We start from the raw sequence: 17,257 nt of genomic DNA, 5'->3' as shown, positions 1-17,257 counted from the left end.
AGGAACAAGATCCATGCAGGCAAATCCTTTGCATCATTGGCAAGCTCATGTCAGACCATGAATGAGGCTCAAAGACCGTTGTCGGTGACCAGGATAATTAATCCTTGGTGCCTCTGTTGGCTTTGATCATCGCGGCACTTCTGAATGCAGCTTCACGTCAAATTAAACATCAAGCATGTGAATCATAAGATCATTCAGTCGTGTTCGCGGAAAGCCTAAATACATACGCAGCAACCTTTCCCTTGACCAATACAGTTACTCGTCATTGGACGCCTGCCCCAAAACACCTTCAATACCTTGACTTCTGTGCTGGTCCCTCACAAAGTCCTCAATCTTGTGGTCGTGATGCGGTCGCTCGGGAGGTCCTGGGGGTTTGTCTTCTTCCTTTGGCGGGCTTTGGGCAGTGGGCAAGACTTTGGCGGCTGCAGGGACATATTCCGTGACTGATGAAGTTAGTAATTGTTTATCGATACGATGTTCTCTGGAGAACCTACTCTTCTCGACAATGGGGTTGGGCTTTTGGTTCTCCATTTCGCGAGTGTTGTCCGCAGCCTTGTCGAGCTGCGTCTTGAAGGTTTCCTCCTTGATGTTGTTGTTCTCTGAAGTCATCTTTGCTGTACTATTGTGTTTCCTGAAAAAGGATGATGCTCCTAGTAAGATTATGAAACGGGAAGAGAAAGAGGCAGGTGAATAATCGTATTTATTGATGAAGTAACCTCAACTACCGTGTTTCCTTGGCTTGTATCTGGGCATTGGCATACGCAATTGGCGTAAATCAATGCGTCCTGTCCTGTCCTGTCCTGTCCTGTCCTTCTGAAACTTCAGCTTCGTCCAACCTTGCTAGTGACGTCAATTAGCAGATGGTGGGGTCATGTCCGATAAGGCCCGATAACGGTCAAAAGTCTATCTTATCGGGCCGCTCTGATGGGCTGACCATCACCCAACAATTACTGATTGTTTGTCTAATACTGAAGAGGTATTTTATCAGGAACAAAACTTTTGACATACCGTCTTCACCTTAGATAGTGTCGCAACAACAGCGAGATGCCACAAATTCCGATCACCATTGTCACGGGCTTCTTAGGCTCGGGCAAGACGACACTCATTCTCAACCTCATCCCGCAGCTTCGCGCCCAAAACCCTGACTATAAACTCGCCCTTTTAAAGAACGAATTCGGCGATCTAGCAGTCGACTCGCAACTCGCCGCAAACTCTTCCATCTCAGGGGTTCAGGAGCTTCTAAACGGATGTATCTGCTGTAACCTCGTTGGCCAGCTCGGCCCCGCGCTCAAGGAACTCGAAGACACCGTCACCCCCGACCGAATCGTTATCGAGACTAGCGGATCTGCTTTCCCTGCGACCCTCGCTCTCGAGGTGAACCGCCTTGCGCGCGAGTCTGGAAAGTACATTCTTGATGGTGTCATCAGTGTCATCGACGTTGAGAACTGGAAGGGCTACGAGGATACCAGTTACACAGCCCGTATCCAGGCGCGCTACACCGACCTCATCGTCTTTAACAAGTGGGAAAATGTCAGCATGTTGCGATACGACGAGTGTCTCGATCGAGTTGGCGATTTGGAGGTAGATGTTGCCAAAGTCAAGAGCGACAAGGGCAGAGTCCCGATGGACATAATTTTTGGTGTGGACGGGGGCTTGGCGCAAGAGTTGACAGAGTCGGATGCCGAGAAGACAAACGGTCATAGTCATGAGCACTCCAACGGTACAACAAACGGCCACTCGCACAATCATCAGAGTGAAGTTGAGGTTCTCTCAGTTGTCCTCAAGGCCGACCCCACAGCCCGCATAAATACCGAAAAACTCATCTCATTCCTTTCCTCTGCGCCTAAAGACGAGGCTTACCGCATCAAGGCTCTCGTCTCGCTATCCACCACACCAACAAACTCAGACCCTGATATTCCCAAGCCAGAGCCCAGCGCATCAGGTCGGTACATCCTCAACTGGGCGTTCGGCCGATGGACGTTCACGCCCGTTGTGGAAGCGCTGCAAGAGCACGGCTCAAGTAGTGATGTTACACTACGCATGACGATGATTTTTGCGCGCTATGAGAGCAACAAGTGGAAGAAGAGACTTGAAGCTGGTGGCTTGATAGAACTAGACGGCGGCGATTCAAGTGGATTGACCGTTACTAAAATCCTATAGCATAAATGGATAGAGAAAGAGGAAGAGCTCATATATAGATAAAGATGAGGGAAAGACGTCACGAAGAGATGAAACGGAATGTTCATGAAGAAACATAGACTCATGATTGGAAGAGATGCTTATGGCTATCTGACCAGGGATATAGAAAAAACAACCCGCTACCTAAATTTTGAAATACACACATTGTACAGTCTTTTTTTACATGGAATCCCTCTTATGTAAATTTCATATCCAGCCTGGGCCTGGGCAAACTGGGCTTGCAACGTAATGCAAATCAGGCGCCTGGCTTTCAGTCTGTTTACCAGGCCCGGCATTGAAGTTTTGTTCGTCAAAGTAGTAGTCTGCCCAGTCATCCTCATAAACATCATCTTCTAGAGTCCTAGACTTGGCCATCCAGGGATCGTCGAATGCAGGACCATCGACTGCCTGAGCTCGGCTTTCAACCTCTTCCTTGAACCGCTTGAATACTTCAGGCGTCGGGAGCGCTGACATGGGCGTTGGAGGTACAGACGGTCCGGTTGCAAGGCTCTTGACAGTCTCAGCTGTGCTGCTACTGCGTGACCCTGGTGGTGAAGCCGGTGGTGAGATCTGATTGGCTTCCGGGTCTGATGTGAGAGATGCCGAAGGACGGTGAAGTTTTGCGATGCCGTTGAGAGATTGAGAGACTAGTGGTGGAGGGCGGTTGTACTTTTTGATAGTTGGCTTATGGTGAAGTCTTGAAAAGTTGGGGCTAATCTCGACGGGAGTGGCTATCATTGAGTCATTGTCGCAGATTGAGCAGGTACCAGACCTCTCGGCGATTCCGTTATGGCATATGCGACACATTGGATCTGACAAACTATCCTGTCGAACATGGACTGGTGCGGCAGTAGATGAGTGAGTCGGGTGAGAGCTGAGTGCATCTATATGAGGTTTTGTTGAAGGGCGTCGCACAACAACTGTGTGGACAGAAGGCTTGCGCCTCTGAGAGTCCTGCGATGATGGACGGATAGCGACCATTTGTACTGATGGTTTACGCTTGGGCCATCCTGTTGATGAAGCATCGCTGGGTCGTGGTGATGAGAATGGTGAAGCGGCGGGAGTGTTGTCAATTCGTTCGACTCGTTCGAGTCTGATAGTCTTGGCCTCGCTGATCACAACCGGCGAAGCAGCTGGCCCTTTTGCCAAATTGAGGTCATCGACAGCCAGGATGCTGCTTCGGATGTCAATCGCTGGTTCTGGTACTTGTAGTCCACCCTGCGTTGCTGTAGACTCATCGTTGTCGACGTTTTCTGGTTCTTCTTGAGCCGGCGAAAGTGACCCATAAGCTGATCGGAATGGACCGTTGAAAGGACCAAATGTTAATCTCGACGGTTGATGTGCTTGAGGTTCCTCTACTTGAGGCTGTTCTGGCTGAGCTCGTGGTGACGGTGGTGGTGGCGGTTCTATCCGAGGCACCGTGATCCGGGGCACTTTTGATGTAGGCAATTTTAATGTAAATGGTTCTTCAGGTGTAGGTGTAGGTGTAGTTGTAGGTGTTGGTTCTGGTACTGGCGATAATTGATTTTGATGTTGATGGTGGTATTCATGTCTTCGATGGTGTATTTGCTCTGCAAAAGAAGCCTTTCTCATCCTCGCCAATGACTTTTTACACTCTTCGTCATTGGGAATATCGGCCTCAGTGATCCTTCTCGTAGGCCGGTCAGGATAATGCATCATGGTAAAATCTGTTTTGGCCGTTGAGTTTGTCTTTGCTACTGACTCTGAAGCTCTTCTGAAGCCCCGGAAACTCAAGTTCCGAGGCGAGAGCTGGTCCCGCCAACTACTCATCTTGTCTTCGTTGGTGATGGTCCAAGAAGGCATCGTGACGAGCGAAGTGGTTGGGGTGGGAGGATGAGAGTTCGTCTGAAGGCTCCCAAGACCAATGTCTCAGAGGTTCATAGATAAGAGAACAAGAAAACCCCAAAAACCTGATTTTGAGTGGCCCTTCAACATTCGTTTATAAGAAAACCTTGGCTATCAGTCCCCTTTTTCAGACTAAGGGTGGCAGGTTTGGCGACTGGAATGTAAGTGACTGATAGACGAGAGGGGTCCTGGATTTTGACAGGGCGTCAGCGGTCGAGCTTCTGGGGAAAAGACGGGATAAAGTTTCTCGTGGTTGAAGAACTGCAAACCTTGTTAGAGTAAATTGAAATAGTATACGCCGCGTCTTACCTATGGCGGCTCGGAGGTCCCGATGACAACGCTAAGCAGTAACTGAACTGTCATTGTGCGGGGGCAACTCAACCTTTGGAGTTTTTTGGGCTTGCGTAGCACGCACGTAGCTTGTTCGACAAGACGTCAAAGATGGTGGGAACACGGCACGGCTCACCACAAAGAGTTTGCATCCCAAGAATGCGGTTTGGGTGACACGAGGTTGTGCTTGGACCTGAGAGACACCAGCCTAGCTCAGCCCAGCCATCTCCTCCAAAGAGACAAGGAACCCGAGCAAGAGCACAAGCCCGACCAAAATCTCTCAAAATAAATCAGTCTTGTTAATCAATTCCAGTTGACGAGAGAATGGCCGAAGAGAAGTGGACGGCGTGGACAGCCATGTGGCCCATGATTCATGGCAGCAAGCCACCAAAAATTAATGCTTATCCACAACCAAGTATGTATACCAGAACATCGAGACCATTCCAGTACTATGACCCCTGAAATTCTAAGAGGTGCTGCAAGAATTCACAGAAAACTATATCGAGGTATTGGGATCAAAGGTTCAGTCTAATTTGTTGGCCGACCCTCGGTTCCTGTGCCTGAAAAGCTTTCTCAAGGCTGTTCCTGGCTAGCAACCTTTACCATCCTTTGTTGGCCATGACTCGGCTTGCGCCATCTTTGTTGGAGACATTGTCCTTGGTGTGTGTGTTTCTGTGCTATTTCGCTCACTTAGACCGTGCACATGGCCAGAGTAGTCTGACCCGATCCGTGCTAAACTAGCTGTCAATCATGGGAATATTGCGGTTTTGTTAATCCATTTCTTGCTTGCTTCAATTGATTGATTGTTGGAATATATCTAAAGATTGACAGTCACTGTCATATTGTTGCTGAGCACCAACAGTGTTGGTGGTAGCTCATTGCAAAGCACCTCGACATCAGACAAATACTGTATTGTTGCCGCATCATCCAAGCAAGTGCCCTCCGTAGGAATAGGAAGGGTGCTGAGCAGCACAGCAGTATCCTTGGAATGTTGACGTATCAATTCGTTAACAATGAGGTGTTGAGCTCTGCTTGGCAGCTCGTTGAATGACAGCTCTAAGCCCTGGGGCGTGAAACCTAGTTCCTGCGCTTCCTCCTCTAGGTGAGAGCTTAATCGATATCTTTCGAGCATTTCGGGTATTTGATCACAAGAATCGCCTCCGTACTGTGCAGACCCCCGAGAACTACGTCGTGATTGAAACCGAGAATGATTGGCCGAATATGGCTCGTAATCTGGTTGCTCTGCAAAAGAGATTTTCTTGCCATCGTTCTCGCCAGACGTTACTTGTGTGCTGGGCCGAGACTTGCTCGGATAGTTGCCTAGAGAAGACTGCCTTGAATAGCTCGGTCGATACGGCCCGGCTTTTGGTGTTTCTGAATCTGTACTAGAAGGCGGCGCAAAGCTGATCGTGGATCCTTCCGCCTCCGATGCGACAATCTTTGTCTCGGGGACCGGGCGACTAGAGAACTTCACGGCCGAGGATTGTCTTGAGAGAGTCGGTCTTCCTGGTGTTGTCGTACCACCGCGGTATGGGCGTACAGTGTCTTCACGCGAAGGGCTTGCCGGACGTGTACGAGAATATGCGGCAGTAGGTCCTAGTGAATCTCGTGAGACGAGAGAGGGAATATCTGCAGGGGCAGAGTCTGTGCTGCTTTGGTGTGGCCGCTCATCTGTTTGCTGAGAAGTTTGGGCTCCCCCAACACCCTTTACCGTTGCAGACGATGACATTGTACCGTACGATGTACCGACGGTATCTGCAACGGTGTCAGACTTGGGACGCCGGCCAAACCTTTCCCAAAAGTCACCGCGAACTCTGCCGTCCTCATCATGAGAGTCCCCACCCACCAGCAATGGTTGATGCACCGAGTCACTCGGGCCGATGCTGGCCTCGTCGTTGGCGTCGTGCTCTAACACAGAGCTGTACCCCATCTCCTCGTCTTCAATAAGATCTGTCGGGGAATCTTCTGTTTCGTCGTCCTCGCTACTTGTTTCGTCCAATGCGTCGTCTGGGAGATGGTGTGTATGGATCCCCATGCTGACACCCATCTTGGACAGCATCCGAATAGCCGGCCGTCGTGGCAGCTCGGGAACATCCGTTGTGCTTGCACGTCGACGCTCATATATCTCCTCATGGGGGTTATACAAGCCGGGTCTTCCAGATGTCGAATCATAAATCTGTTCGAGCTGGTCGAGCTCCTGAGTTGAAGACATGTTGTCTGCGCGCCCTCGGTACATCTGAACATCGTCCCACCATTCTTCATTTCGAAGTGTGTCATTTACGACGATTTCCCAGTCTATGTCATGGCTAACACCGTTGACAATGATTTCGTAAGTATTCAAATCGCCCGAAGATAAGCAGAAAACATTGACTTCTGCATCAATTCGCAGTTTTTCAAGAAGTGCCAGTACCCTAGCATGCTCTTCGTGTACTTCGCTTTCGTATTCCACAAACACCATAACTCGTAGCGTATATACTTGCTTCCAGACCTGGACGCTATGTAGAATATGCCCGAGTTGAAGAATAAGAGTGTCTATGACTGTAAGCATGGAACTGACCTTTCTAGGTATTCTACTCACATGTGTCAAAATTCGTAGTCAGCAAGCTCTTACCATCAGATGTCACTTCAGCAGACATCTGAATCGGCCACAAATCAAGGTACTTTTTGGTGTTGTTACCATCTTTTCTGGGTGTTTCTAGAGCATCGAAGCCACAACCCACTGCGATATTGAGTCGATACCGAAGGGCAAGATCTTCTAAAATAGTCAAATACTCTTTTGGCGACATCATATTCTCCGTACGAATGACATCGGTTGGGAGTATGCCCTCCATAAGTCTGGCTGATGTATCTCCTCGCCGCCTTCGAGGCCTCTCAGGAGCCTTACCGTTGGACTTTGGTGGGCGTTGCATTTGCCTCGAGAAAGAGACGGGAACATCAGGCACGCGTAGTCTCGGGTTGGACTTTCGTAATTCTTCCATGTTGTAGGAGCCAAGAACAGCAATATTTGGACGCATACCTCCGAGTCCAGCTGATAGTATCAAGTTTCGAATGCCCCAGGTGATTGTGGGAGACATTGTGAGTTGCACAAAAGCCTTGATCTTGGAGAACTCGTTGATATATTTTGTCCAGGCGTGCTGCTGGAGCCTAGCCTCGTGGACACCAGAGTTGAAATCATCGGTCACAATGACATGTCCAAGTATATATAGTGAGCCTTTCTTGAGCGAGTTGCAAAATTGAATCAACCTGGTTTGTCGACGCGGATTATTGATGAGCAGTATAATATGTGGCCTCCAGAACTTGATGTGTTCTGGCCTGAGACGTAGCAGATACTTCCTCACTTGATGATAAATTAGATTCTGGCTCACATCACCCCAGTGTTTAGGGGGGCTCAGGTAATGAATGAGCAAGAAGAGCAGGACGAGCACTGTAACAGCCACTGCGGCATAGGTTACGTCGATGAAGAACATAGCAAACCCGGACAAGATACCGGCAACAAACGCGGTCTGCCAGGTGAAGAACTTGAAGCTCGGGCGGAAGTTGGGTGCGGATCCAATTTTGAGGAGGAAGCACGCGAGGTTCATGACGAAAAATGTCATCTGGTAACCCATCGAGATGAAGGTGGCGATCTGGTTGAGATCAGCAAAGAGTGCCAGTTGTGCAATGACATAGGTTAAGAGTAAAGCATATATAGGTTCATCTCCATGCTTGGTGCCTTTGCTAAAGAACCCAAGACCAGGAAGAAGTTTGTCCCTTGAGAAAGCCTGAAACAGCTTAGAAGCACCAATGAGACCCATCAAAGCCGAGAAGAAGGTAACTGCACATTCACCTGCGAGGATCACAGGCTGAGATAGATTGATGAGTGAGATGGCATTGTCATTGGCCAAGAAGGAGTCATGGGTGGTGCTTGCAGCCAGAGAAAGGATCACGATGAAATAGATGATAAATGTTGTCAACATGGCCCATAACGTTCCGTGAGGGATCGATCTGCTAGGGTCTTTGAGATCGCCAGACATGGATGCACCTGCAAAGATACCCGAAGTAGCCCTAATCCACCATTAGTATGGATTTGAATACTGGATTGCAAGTCAGGATCTCACGGGAAGAGAATGCCAAATAGATCACGGAATGTCTCAAGGCCTTTGAAGTGAGGGCTACTTAAATGAGGGAGAAAGTTATCAGTCAGGGTATCAAGGCTGGGCCCAGTGAAGTGAATACCAAGATCCTCATCACGGAAGGGAGTCTTGAAGATAGCCGAGACGGGGATGCTGACGATGGCCAAGCTTAGGATTGCAAGCAAAGCGTTGGACGCCCTCGAAAAAGTAGCAGATCCTAGGAAGCAGAGGCCAGTGCAAAGGAGTAAAGCAGCCGTCTGGAGGAAGTAGCCAGTCCAATATCCTTCGGGGAAAGCTGGTCCCAGATTCAGTCGGATGCAGTCAATGAGACCAACAACGTTCATGCTTGCGTTGAGGACCTGAGCAAGATAGAAGAGAATGCCGATAGAACCACCAAACTCGGGACCCAGGGACCTCGAGATGAGGTAATAGGCACCACCACCTTTGACTTCGCCATTGGAAGCGATGGCAGACAGTGAGAGTGTCGTCAACAGGTCGATAGAGTAGGCAGTGACAAGCAAACCTGGGGCACAATTAAGTTAGTTCTTTGTGCCTCAACTTACAGAAGCGACTCTGTAGCTTACCGAGGATGCCCACAAACCCGATTTTCCCAATGATGAGGCCAAAGCGCAAAAACATGAGAATGCTCATGATATTGAGAAAAACAGGGATGTAAACACCTGATATGCTGCCCAACTTGTTGCTGTGGCTGTGGCGTGAGTCCATCGTGACCGAGACTCGTCTACCAGGAGACTCTGATGTGCTGTTTCGGTGACGATCTCCCCCATTGTCAACTCCCTTGACATCCGACTGGTGAGGCGTTGCCATGATGCAGTCGTGAAGAAGTCAGTCAGTCAGTCAGTCAGTCAATTAGACGAGACAAGACGAGGGGTTAGAAGTAGCGAATAATGGCCCACATGAGAGACGGTGAAGGGACTAGATAGACTAGACGAGACGGTGAGGAAGAGACAAAGTGAGGCTTTTGAGGAGAAGAACAGAACAAAATAGTCGACGTCAATGGATGATATTTTCTATTGTATTGTCCAAGGACCGTTTAGCGATTGGATAATGTGTCGTTAATCCTCTGCTTGCCAAGAGAATTCCAAGCTGAAGGCTCCCGCGTGCTGCATATTGGGTGTGGTTAGTGTGGTGATGAGTGTGGATAATACGGGGGACAACGTCCATGTTGGTCTACCATCAAGGACCAATCAGGGACGCCACAATGTTCCCAAGGGAGACATTGTTGAACAGATCTGGGGCTTCTCTTACAGAAGGGGTCACCCGGAGGCCGAAGGTGCCCGTCACTGATGAAATGGAGGTGCTGATGTTTGGGCACCTATGGACAGGTAGGTAGGTATGTTTCAAGGGTCCATCAGCACGGGTAACTACACTCTGCGCTAAGAGTCCATCCATTCCAGTGGGTCGTAAACTACTAATGTATACATAAACACAACGATTAGATATATCTATCCGATAGCAAGATAGGTCTTGTCGCTGATAATAGTGATAGTCCCTTTCATGACTCTCTTTGTGGGGAAGTCGGGATCATGTGCAGATTTGATGCAGTTGGCGTGTTTTGATGGCTTGTTAGTGAAGCACAAGTGCAGTATCGTATCGCGATAGGCGCTGCGGGTGCTACAAAATGACGTAGGCCATGGCTATTCGGAATCCACTCTTGGAATATCAAGCTTCAAGGTCTCCTCTCCTCTGTCACTTCAGAGCGGAGCAGGCGGAGTGGACGCTATGTTCACAAGATGGTATGGATGATACTGGATACCTGTAGTAAACAAGTACGGGATAAACCAGATCTGGTGATTTTAGTGCAACACCAAGAACGAGATACAGATCGAGATCCTCTAGTCGAGATATATTTAAATACCGGCATCACTTCACATGTTAAACATGCGCTTCATTCATCTGACCTTCGATTCAAAAGGGTCGTGACGCCCCCACAGAGCGTGACTGGAGAAACGTGCCCGCTCCGCCGCACCAACTGACAGGCAGGACGGGTTAAAGCCAAAAAACGATCATCGTTTGGAGGTGCAGGATCTAAGTCAAGCAAGCTGAGTAATATTTCTGGGCATTGCATTGTATCATGCAGCACGTAAGCATACATAAACATGTCTTGTCTGCAGCTCCGTCGTTATCTTCCAATACCTACCATGGTACATGGTATTGATTTTGTGCCTCAGTAAAACATATGCAGACAACAAGACGTCGATCACTATCATCAAGATACCAGCATTCTGACACGTTACATACTCATAAGCGAGTCAACGGTTGTAAGCCCGAGATGGTAGGTCGTAATACCAAAACCCTCAAACAGAGAGATAAGGATAATGTTGTAGATGGAACCTCCATTAGATTTCTATTTCAACGTGTCTACAGATATATATTTCCACCTAGAAATATTTATAGGTTACTTTATTGTTTAGTGTCTACACTCAAGTCCTCCACTAATAGCCTAGCTCCGCCTCGGCAACTGCCCTTAACCTTACTAAGTCACCAGACCTAGACCCCAGAGCCTGGGCTTTCCCTGCCTGCGTCTAAGCTTCACCGTTCAGGGCAGCTGGCGACTGGCAACAGCCTGCAGGCCCAGAGCATGCACAAGCCCTTATCTTTCCAATCCAACCCAATCCTCTTTCTCCAAACAGAAATTCCAGTACGACTGACTCAATTGAATCGAATCCGTCATCCGACCACTCGTGACTTCTTAATATAATCTCCGTCCCCGAGACTGTTTCTCCTTTTGTCGTCATTCTTTTTTCTTGCTGTTTGATTACTTCTTCAGCTATCTTATCACAGACGTCTTGTTTTGTTGCTAGGCATCTATATAGCGACTCGCACCTTGCGTCAACACCGTCCTGCGCGACACGGAACTATCATTGTCAACGCTGTACATACTATGCGATAAGGCTTGTCCCACTCTCAATCGAGTACAAGATGGCTTCCCCGTCAAGAACCCCATCGGATCAACCTCCTAGGTCCTCGTCGCCCTCGAGCTTCCGACCCCGATCGATTTCCGCCTCGGTTCCTCGAGCAGATTTGACGGCGCGTCTGGCTTCTCCCATTCCCAGCCAGTTTGGAACTACACCTCCTGTGGGAGGTACTCCTCGACCCGATGCTGCTTCGCGTACCGAGAATCTTGAGGATCTGAGCCAACTGCCTGGCACTGGCACCAGTATGCAAGGTCCTGGTGTTTCTGCTCTTGCTGCCGCTCTTTCCAACTCTCTGGGCCAGTCTCCCCCACGACATGGTACTCCTGCTGCTCGTGTCAGTACTCCTCCGATTCGCTCACAATCTCCTCTTCTGGGCGCTCGAAACCCGGGGACACCGACAAACTATGGTTCTTTCAATTCACGCTCTCAGAATGCGCTGGGTACTAGTGCGCCTTACGAGGACCCTGAGATCGTCAAGCGCCATCTGGTTCAGCCTACTGACGAGAACCCGACTTCAGAAGAGTCCTCGATCCAAGGCAACACAAAGGGCAAGCAGCCAGCCGATATTGGCGGTGCTGGTTTGAATGACGACGAATTCTCTAGTTTGCGCCTACAAGGAGGTGATGTCACCCGAGGCATCTACAAGTGGACTGAGCAAGCAGAGGCAAGAGCGAAATACAACCGCAGCAAGAGTTTCGATCTCGGACGACCCGAGCCTGAAGCCGAAGTACTCGACATCAACTCGATAAAGGTCCCTGGTGGCTTCCGAAGAAACCATCTTCGCCGGTCTGTTCAAAGCCCTGGTCCCCATGGTCATCTCGAGGATGGTCACAACTCCCCAGCACCCGGTCAGCAAAGATTGTTCACTTCGAGTTTCCTCGAGTTTTTGTCCATCTATGGGCACTTCGCCGGTGAAGAGCTTGAAGAGGATGATGAAAACCTTGGACCGAACGAGTACTTCTCATCTGGAGAAGATACCGACGAATACAATTCCGACGATGAGCGAGAGCCTATGGAAGATAGTGCCCTGTTGACACCGTCAAGACGCCGACGTAAGCGCAAGGTTCGTGGTGGTAGTGGTAACAACAGTCCCATGAACGCCGCTTTGCTGCTTCTCAAGTCGTTTGTTGGTACTGGTGTCCTCTTCCTGCCCCGTGCGTACCTCAACGGAGGTATGCTCTTTAGTAACCTGATCCTTTTCGGAGTCGCTGCCCTGAGTTACTACTGTTTCGTGCTTCTCGTCAAGACACAGCTCAAGATCGGCGGTTCTTTTGGTGATCTGGGTGGTGCCTTGTATGGCAAGAAAATGCGTACTCTTATTCTCAGCTCCATTGTCATCAGTCAAATCGGTTTCGTAGCGGCATATACTGTCTTTACGGCTGCCAACTTGCAGGCTTTCGTGCGGGCTGTTTCCGATTGCAAATCTTCCATCAGCATTCAGTGGCTCATCCTTATCCAGATGATCATATTCCTGCCTTTTGCTCTTTTGCGAGACATTGGAAAGCTGGCATTTACTGCTCTGGTCGCAGACGCCTTCATTCTGATTGGTTTGGCTTATCTTCTTTACTACGATATCTTGACCCTCAACCAAAACGGTATTGCCGACATCATCATGTTCAACAAGAAGGACTGGACTTTGTTTATCGGAACTGCTATCTTCACCTTTGAAGGAATCGGTCTCATCATTCCTGTCCAAGAGTCGATGAGACATCCGGAAAAATTCCCTCGCGTTCTTCTCATTGTCATGATCATCATCACAGTCCTTTTCATCGGCATGGGTGCCATCTCATATGCCGCATATGGATCTCACACTGAGACTGTCGTACTGCTCAACCTGCCTCAGGATAACAAGATGGTCAACGGTGTTCAGTTTCTGTACTCTGTTGCTATCTTGCTGTCTACGCCGCTGCAGATCTTCCCTGCTATCCGTATTGCCGAGACAGAGCTTTTCACTCGCAGTGGCAAGTACAACCCTTGGGTCAAGTGGCAAAAGAATGTTTTCCGTTTCTTTGTTGTGATGCTGTGCGCATCCATTGCTTGGCTCGGAGCCGACCACCTGGACAAGTTCGTTGCGCTTGTTGGTAACTTTGCTTGCATCCCTCTCGTCTTTATCTATCCTGTAAGTGAAAACAATTACCGTTTGTGTGTACTTCGCTAACCTTCTCAGCCTATGCTTCACTACAAGGCCATTGCCCGTACGAAGTTTTGGAGAGTAGCTGATATTGCGCTTTGTATCTTTGGGTTCGTCGCGATGGCCTATGCGACAACTCTTACTGCGATGAGCTGGGCCACCGCTGATCCTAAACATCCGGGATACTGCGACCAGAAGGGCGCACCGGGATTCTAAGACTTTGACTAGTTCATTGTCAGTATATGGTGTGGAGTATGTGCCGAGAGGTGAGAGAGCCGCAAGGCTTGGTATAACAGTGTTTTGAATAGGGTTTCATTGCATATTTAACTTGCATTGCGGTGTTATTGAATAGATTGTACGCAGCATTTTGAACGGGTTAGTGATGGGAGTTGGGTTGGAGGGTATTAGCCAGTTTAGTCTCGAGTTTCGTTATACAAGACATGCTTTTTCAGCGACATAAATCATTCATTCTCAACTTTATAGTCCAAGTTTTGGTTATTCATTGCATGTTATTGACTGTTAAACGTGGGGGGCCGAGTCTTCCGGAAAGTGGGGGATTAATATCTTAGGGGTCTCTGGAAAAACGATGATGATATATAGTAATACCCCGGCCGCGATATTCGGTCTATTCGTCTTCTTATTTAGTCACTCGCGGATTTAATAGCAAAGTTTCACTCACGAGATACACAACCACAATCTCATTTTGCCATATTTCTATCATGTCTTGGCGGTCGTCAATAAACCTCACACAGAGATACATCTCCAGGTTATCTCTCATACCTCGAAGAGCATACGCCCAAAGCACTAGACAAACACGACCTCCACCTCCGCCGCCATTCAACACTGTTCCAACATGTCCAGAGCCAACATGTGGTTGTGCCGAGTCCCCAAAGATGCCTGACGATCTGCCTCTAGATCGTGAGGGGCCTCTCAAAGGTGCAATCGCTGGGTATGCAGAACATGTGCTTGTGTGTACTGGAAATGCAGACTGGCCGTCAAGGATAGAGGATGACAATGATGGTGACTGTCTTGCTGCGGACCTCAAGGAGCTGTTTGGTCGAGGTGGAACTTATAGTGATGTTGGTGTCTTCTTTGCGCTACGTGTGAACCATCTTGCTAACTCATTTCAGCCATTTCATAATATTTCTGTTCTCAACTCTTCGTTTCCTAGCTCTACATCACCACGTCCTCAACTCCAGACAACGTCTGCCTATCTACTACCAAGCTTCAAATACATCCCATTCCTCCCTCGGGTGTCATTCGACAGTGTAGAAGCTCTGGCCAAGGGGTTTTTACTCCCTGAAAAGCTTCACCCCATGCACGACGGCCTCTCGCCTGTACATCGAGACCGTCTGACGCGCAAAGAGGGTTACCAGGGACTTCTCCCCGGAGTCCAAGATGTCCGCGATGTTTTGGTGCTGATATGCGGACACACTGGTCGCGATGCGCGCTGTGGCATCATGGCTCCTGTCCTAGCAACCGAATTTGAGGAGAAGTTGGAGAAGGAGGGTTTTGATGTTCTGCATGGGCCTGTGCAGGTCAGCCTCAATGACACGCAGAGAATACAAGGCGAGGCTGGTAAGGAAAAGACTGCAGCAAGAATTGGTATGATCAGCCATATTGGTGGGCACAAGTTTGCAGGCAATGTTATCATATATCTACCTCCTGATCTAAAGATGGGTAGTGAGCCGCATCCGTTGGCTGGACATGGGATATGGTATGGAAGGGTAGATCCCGAGAATGTGGAGGGTATCGTAAAAGAGACTATCTTGAAGGGAAACGTGGTTGCGGATATGTTTAGGGGAGGAATCGATGCTCAGCGAAAGATGCTGAGGATATAAGTGTAAGATAGCGTTATGCATAGATGGATAGATTATGGGCGCTGGATACCCAGATATTGTAGATATACGATAGACTGTATCAACTAGTTTTATACTTGATTGCATCTATCAAGTTATAAGACACATAATATCCCTATCTTTAGTTCAGGAGTTGTGCTCATCAATGACGATGTCAATGGTTGAGGCGGTTCAAGGACCCACGTGACCCAGTTCAGAAATTCATCTTGACTTTTTGTAACAAGAATCTCAAGAAGCCTTTCGATGTTCGATGACGGCTCGGCCATAAGGAATATATAAACTTGCCAAAAACACATATTTATGACGTTACTTTTCGGCTTCCTCTCATTTGAATCTGAACATCAGATTTTCTTAATTGCGCGAAAATAATCGCTGAGCAAAACTGGGCTTTCATTCTAGACTCAACATGATGATAGCTGCAGCAAAGATACTCCCAGGTATATCACGAACTGGAGCATATGCCGGCGGAACTCTTGCTCGGTTCGGCCAATTTCATAGGCAAATACCTGCTTCACAAACCAGGACTCTCAAATCATCACCAAACCTATGCGTCGCATCAGCCCAAAGATACGCCTCTCACAAGCCAAACCTTTCCATTCCTCTTCAAGCACGAATATTCCCCTCGTTGATATTCGTTGGAATAGTTCTCGTGAGCGGTGGCTATTATCTTCTTACACCACCCTCTCGACCGAATACTCTCAATGACATAACATTCGTTCCTTACGCCATCACAGCCCGCGAGGCCATCTCGAAAACCTCTTTCGTCATAACCGCTGTGCCTCGCACACCGAATCCTTCCTTTCCCTATCTCAACTCTTCAGATAGTCGATGGAAGAACCCTCTCTGGTCTGTTGAGTTTAAGCAGCCCGAGGTGCAAATCTCGCGACACTACACGCCTCTCCCACCACTATCCAGCGAGGATCCGACAGATGGAGCGCTGCGCTTCTACATCCGCACTGTAGGCGATGGAGAAATGTCGAATTATCTAGGCCGAAGACGGGTTGGTGATGATGTTTTCCTGCGTGGTCCTCATGTGGGCTTTGAACTTGCTGAGCGGTTGGGAGAGCACTCCCGCCTTGTCTTTCTTGCCGGTGGAACAGGTGTTGTTCCTGGTATTCAAGCAGCCAAAGCCGTGTTGGAAGCGAATGAGACTTCAAGTGTTGATTTGCTTTGGGCTGTGAGGAAGCGAGAGGAGGTTCAAAATAGTGCTCCCCCGCGCTCATCGCCGTGGAAGTTCTGGCAGGAAAAGAAGCCAACAGCATTGGGTCTCGAGGTTGAGAATCCTAGCCCTGTGACTCAACGGTTACAGGATCTCAAGAAGACTCATGGTGATCGTCTGAGAATCCAGGTCGTTATTGACGAGGAGGGAACTCGTTTCCAGGACAAGGACATCAACGGCACTATTACCACTTCGCCTGGAACTGTGGCTTCCTTTAATGCGGGCTGCCGATTCCACGACCAGGCAATGCACGTCCACGCCTCTGAGTTCGCGCTGCCTGAGGGACCTGGATGTGTCTGCGAACTGCCTCAAGGAACCAGACCTGGAAAGAATCTGTTTATCGTTTCTGGCCCAGATGGGTTCATCGAGCATTATGCCGGACCCAAGATTTGGCTAGGGGGCCAACAAACACAAGGGCCAATCGCGGGAGTAGCTGGCCACTTGCAAAGGCAAAACCCTGCTTTGGCAAGGGACTGGTTGGTTCTCAAGATGTGAGCCACTGTAGAAAACCCATGTATAATTTCTTGTAAGATTGGAAGCACGCATCAAAAGGTATAGACGTCATCTATGTATGGATGGTACAAACAAAACCCGTAATACTAGTGGTAACAGTGGTGCCGTCT

At 48.9% G+C, this 17,257-nt stretch overlaps 7 protein-coding genes across 7 annotated transcripts; 4 read left to right on the top strand and 3 right to left on the bottom strand.

Annotated features, from left to right (window-relative positions):
- Positions 1–255: 255 nt before the first annotated feature.
- FPOAC1_008554 (uncharacterized protein) lies at positions 256–609 on the bottom strand (the record flags this gene model as incomplete). Its single annotated transcript, XM_044852995.1, has 2 exons — positions 256–443; positions 495–609. The coding sequence occupies 2 exons, from the start codon at positions 607–609 to the stop codon at positions 256–258; spliced, it is 303 nt and encodes a 100-aa protein (XP_044705665.1).
- A 435-nt stretch (positions 610–1,044) lies between these two features.
- On the top strand, positions 1,045–2,160 carry FPOAC1_008553 (uncharacterized protein; the record flags this gene model as incomplete). The annotated part of the gene is made up of 1 exon (XM_044852994.1): positions 1,045–2,160. The coding sequence occupies one exon, from the start codon at positions 1,045–1,047 to the stop codon at positions 2,158–2,160; it is 1,116 nt and encodes a 371-aa protein (XP_044705664.1).
- Positions 2,161–2,385: 225 nt separating this feature from the next.
- Positions 2,386–4,002, bottom strand: FPOAC1_008552 (uncharacterized protein; the record flags this gene model as incomplete). The annotated part of the gene is made up of 1 exon (XM_044852993.1): positions 2,386–4,002. The coding sequence occupies one exon, from the start codon at positions 4,000–4,002 to the stop codon at positions 2,386–2,388; it is 1,617 nt and encodes a 538-aa protein (XP_044705663.1).
- A 1,189-nt stretch (positions 4,003–5,191) lies between these two features.
- On the bottom strand, positions 5,192–9,314 carry FPOAC1_008551 (uncharacterized protein; the record flags this gene model as incomplete). Its single annotated transcript, XM_044852992.1, has 4 exons — positions 5,192–6,906; positions 6,953–8,418; positions 8,472–9,009; positions 9,071–9,314. The coding sequence occupies 4 exons, from the start codon at positions 9,312–9,314 to the stop codon at positions 5,192–5,194; spliced, it is 3,963 nt and encodes a 1,320-aa protein (XP_044705662.1).
- A 2,115-nt stretch (positions 9,315–11,429) lies between these two features.
- On the top strand, positions 11,430–13,772 carry FPOAC1_008550 (uncharacterized protein; the record flags this gene model as incomplete). Its single annotated transcript, XM_044852991.1, has 2 exons — positions 11,430–13,544; positions 13,593–13,772. 2 exons carry the CDS (start codon positions 11,430–11,432, stop codon positions 13,770–13,772), a joined length of 2,295 nt encoding a protein of 764 aa, XP_044705661.1.
- Positions 13,773–14,275: 503 nt separating this feature from the next.
- Positions 14,276–15,397, top strand: FPOAC1_008549 (uncharacterized protein; the record flags this gene model as incomplete). The annotated part of the gene is made up of 2 exons (XM_044852990.1): positions 14,276–14,635; positions 14,687–15,397. The coding sequence occupies 2 exons, from the start codon at positions 14,276–14,278 to the stop codon at positions 15,395–15,397; spliced, it is 1,071 nt and encodes a 356-aa protein (XP_044705660.1).
- A 424-nt stretch (positions 15,398–15,821) lies between these two features.
- FPOAC1_008548 (uncharacterized protein) lies at positions 15,822–17,129 on the top strand (the record flags this gene model as incomplete). Its single annotated transcript, XM_044852989.1, has 1 exon — positions 15,822–17,129. The coding sequence occupies one exon, from the start codon at positions 15,822–15,824 to the stop codon at positions 17,127–17,129; it is 1,308 nt and encodes a 435-aa protein (XP_044705659.1).
- Positions 17,130–17,257: the final 128 nt, after the last annotated feature.

This window comes from Fusarium poae, chromosome 3, assembly GCF_019609905.1.
Source record: "Fusarium poae strain DAOMC 252244 chromosome 3, whole genome shotgun sequence".
Lineage (NCBI taxonomy): Eukaryota > Fungi > Ascomycota > Sordariomycetes > Hypocreales > Nectriaceae > Fusarium > Fusarium poae.
This window is presented reverse-complemented; position numbering and strand designations above follow the sequence as displayed.